General features: G+C 37.7%; 1 protein-coding gene across 1 annotated transcript; it reads left to right on the plus strand.

The window, feature by feature from the left end:
• Positions 1-484: 484 nt before the first annotated feature.
• On the plus strand, positions 485-1,923 carry LOC120139346. Its single transcript, XM_039154596.1, has one exon. It carries the CDS (start codon positions 601-603, stop codon positions 1,765-1,767), a length of 1,167 nt encoding a protein of 388 aa, XP_039010527.1. The 5' UTR covers positions 485-600; the 3' UTR covers positions 1,768-1,923.
• The last annotated feature ends 2,199 nt before the right edge of the window (positions 1,924-4,122 follow it).

Here is a 4,122-nt window from a genome sequence, read left to right on the forward strand (position 1 = left end):
TCACTGATTTTGAGACATTTTCCCATGAAATAATCACCAGATTCATATTCAGGGGTCGAGACAAACCGACCCATGAATGTTGACACTGAATAACCACCATCAATGACAATCGACGATGATATCCAACCACATTTTGTTTTTATTTTAAAATAGGGTGAGCAAAATTGAAGAGAGTAAAATTTAGTAAAGAATGATATAGTTAATGATTAAATAATAATAAAAAAATCAACCCATCATCATACCGTTAGAGATTTAAAGATAGAATGAACAAAACGATTTAATATGTAAAATTCAGTGAATAAAATAAAAAAATTAAAAGTATAATAAACAAAATAAGAGAAGAGTAAAGTTGATCAACAATGTAATTTACCCATTCTAAAAAAAAATATCAAAGTAACATATCTCAATGCTGGGCTCCACCTTTAAACACAGCTATAAACGTTACCTTCCTCTACTTTTCAAAGTTGTAAACAAGTTTCGCAAACTCCGCACCCCTTCTTCGCTCCTCTATTTCTAGCGAATAAAGATAGAGAGACAGAGAGTAAAGGTTGTTTTTTTGGATCAGAACGAGGAGAGTCGTTCTTTGTTGTTAGAGCAACAATGGTGGACGTCGATAGGAGGATGTCAAGTTTGAATCCGGCTCATATAGCAGGCTTACGCCGTCTCTCTGCTCGTGCTTCCGCTCCTTCAACTCCCACTTCCCTTCCTGTTCGCAACGGTCTTCCATCTTTCTCGTCTTTAGCTGGTAACGTTATAACCCATTTACGGGACTCGGGTTTCCAAGTCCAGCTAGGTTTATCAGACGCCGAGTTCGCACGAGCGGAAGCCGAGTTCGGATTTGTTTTCCCACCCGACCTCCGAGCCATATTATCAGCCGGGTTACCGGTAGGTCCGGGTTTTCCCGATTGGCGATGTGTTGGAGCCCGATTCCATCTTCGGGCTTCGCTTGATCTTCCCATTGCTGCAATCTCCTTTCAAATCGCGCGTAACACTTTATGGTCCAAATCTTGGGGACCCAGACCCTCTGACCCCGAGAAAGTTTTACGGGTCGCAAGGAATGCCCTTAAACGAGCTCCCCTTTTGATCCCCATTTTCAATCACTGCTATATTCCATGTAACCCCTCTTTAGCCGGTAACCCGGTTTTTTTCGTCGATGAGACCCGGCTTTTCTGTTGCGGGTTCGATATATCCGATTTTTTTGAGAGGGAGTCCTTGTTCAGAAGATTCGAACCCGACCCTGAATCGTTGAAGAAGCAGAGACCAATTAGTGAGAAATCAGCCAGGTCATCCCCTAGTAGTTTGGATGCCGGGGCGAGAACCCCCAGATGGGTCGAGTTCTGGAGCGACGTTGCGGATGATCGGAGACGGAGAAACTCATCGTCGTCCTCGTCGCCTGAGAGGTATATCAATATGCGAGGAAGCAAAATGCCGAAATGGGTGGAGGATTACATTGATAAAACAGGGTGGGTTCTCAGAAAAGGCGGGTGGGCCGAATCCGACGTGGCTGAAATGATGCACGTGTCGCCATCTAGGTTCTTCGAAGGAGAGATGGTTTTATTGGATAATCAAGCCGTTCTGGATGCGCTTCTTTTAAAAGTGGACCGGTTCTCGGATTCGCTCCAAAAGGCCGGTTGGAGTTCCGAAGAAGTTTGGGATGCACTGGGGGTCGATTTTCGACTGGAAAAGGAAAAGAAACCTGCCATGAAATTATCTCCTCTGCTTGTAGAAAAAATTGGGAAACTTGCTGAATCGGTGACCCGGTCATGAGAATCTTGGGCTCTGGATTTCACCTTTTCTTGGGCTACGGGCAAAAAATAATATAAATATATATATACAAGACGGTTGTGTTGTGTTGTGTTGTGTTAGGTTGGGTTGGGTATCTTGAAAAGAACGTATAATGAAAATATAGCTATTTTGTTTACAGCTCAGGTTCTTACAAATTTTGGTTGTTTCCAGGAATATTTGTGTTGGGTGAGAGGGGCTCAGCTTTCTAAATCAACACCACTGCACGTGTTCTTCTTTATCTATCTACTTTCTCGTCTTCCTAATTAATAAAGTTGATCAAAATTTTTAGATAATACCCTTGAATTTTTTATTAGCTCGAATAATATTTGCGGCAAATTATTTTTTCAAATAGAATTAATTCTACTGTAATGAAGAGTGACGCATTGAAATTCATACGATATAAAGGGTGTCGCATTGCAGCCAGTGCGCCTTAGGGAGTCACTGCGAGAGCAACGCGTCTCCCACTGCCCCGCTACACTTTTTTGGCTGGTGCCACTACTGCTCCCCGTGAACCTAGTTTTTGCAAGTTCCAAATGCATGCAAAATCACTTGAAGAATGGCAGTGATAGTATAAACATTATTGGGGCAAAAGTTTTACCATTATTGATACCTAATAATGGTATAATTATTGGTAAACGGGGTGATGAATTTTGAGATATATAGAGCGGGTGGGAACCTATAACACTCCATTTCAGTGTACAACTCGTATACGAGTAAGATATATCACATATATCTTATAAAACACTTTATTATTCAAAACCCCAAAAAAATGTTTCTTTATAATTTGTAAATTTATTTTAAACTAGTAATTCAATAATTTAACGTCGAAATTAAAAATTGATTTTCAAAAATAACTAAGCAGTTTGATACTATTCAATATTATAAATAAAACAACCTAATTTAAAAATTAGATAATCAGTTTATAAAAATATAATTTATAAAATGCTATGCTTTTATACTACTAACCTTATTTGATATTACTATATTTTAACAGTATTAACTTCTATATTACAAAACCCTATTCAAAACTTAATATAAGAGCAGTTAAAATACTTATATTATACATGCCACTACTTGGACAAAATATCAAAATAGATGTACGTACTAATTCAGACGGTAGCTTGATTCCCCTGAGTAAATGCTGATCTGCTCTCTACTTTGCAGTCTTTTCTTTTTCCTTCCCTGCGTGTGAAACAATCACACGCTAAGTATTTACTTAGTGAGGCGTTAAGAAAGTTAAAGTAAAACCAAACAATATATAAAATATCATATGAAAATTATATATAGAAAATTTATTAAAATAATATTTAAAATACATAAAATTAAACTATTCAAGAATATTTCATGTGTAAAACATTTAAAAGTAAATCAAGTATTTAATAATACCCTTATTAGCTTCTAATTAATATAACTTGTGTTTTTCATATTTAAAACATATAAATTTATATTAATTGTATTTTTCATTATTTAAATTATAGTCCAATGTATTTTAATCGAGAATATCGATACGCAAGTCTCGTCGAGTGTTCGCGTATATGCACTTAAAAGTGCCTCGTAGATATACTTACACTCGAAAGTGCCTGTAGTATTTGTAACACCCTAAACCAGTACGACACACAGTCGATCGATTAGAGTGCTACACGGAACCACTGGAGTGGATGATCAACCTTTTTACTTATTCTCTTATTTTAAAATGACAATTTTAATAACCATTTTCACAAGAAAAACAACCATAAAATAAAAATTTAACTTTATACTAGGGAGCTCCCAAAATAAAGATTTACATTTCAAATAATATATACCAACTTTTAACAAATTTATAACTCAACTTTACAATAGGGTTTACAAATACACACGTCCTTCAAAAAATTGAGACGTACTCTGATATGCTCTTGCTCTGGATCTCGGTCACTCTAAGCTCCTCAACTGCTCCGCCTAATTTGCATAAGAAACAAATTCCAAACTCTGAGCTAACTAGCTTAGTGCCACACTAACGACTAGATCATACTAAAAGTGTATCAGGGGAATACATAAAGCTATCCAATCTCATACGTCAGTGAGTATACTCACTCTTTACTCTAGGGTAGACATCATGGTGCGGCTGAGGGATCTCTGCATCTCGGATCCCACACACCCCTCTAGTCTACCAAAGATGTGGCCTGGAATCTCTGCATCGGACACACCACCCTTGACTAACCCACCCCTTATGGATGTTGGTCCTCGCGCCCTAGTTAATCAGTTTAAAGTACCTCTCACACTACCTAAGGATATCTGGACTGTATCTATACATCGACACTGCTAGTTTTTCTAAAGTAACTTAGGTGTCCTGATCGTTTC

The sequence above is a fragment of the Hibiscus syriacus genome, unplaced genomic scaffold (genome assembly GCF_006381635.1).
Source record: "Hibiscus syriacus cultivar Baekdansim isolate YM2019G1 unplaced genomic scaffold, ASM638163v2 tig00110744_pilon, whole genome shotgun sequence".
NCBI lineage: Eukaryota > Viridiplantae > Streptophyta > Magnoliopsida > Malvales > Malvaceae > Hibiscus > Hibiscus syriacus.

Coding starts and splice junctions, on each gene's coding strand:
- LOC120139346 (XM_039154596.1), top strand. CDS start 601: ATGGTGGACGTCGATAGGAGGATGTCAAGTTTGAATCCGGCTCATATA.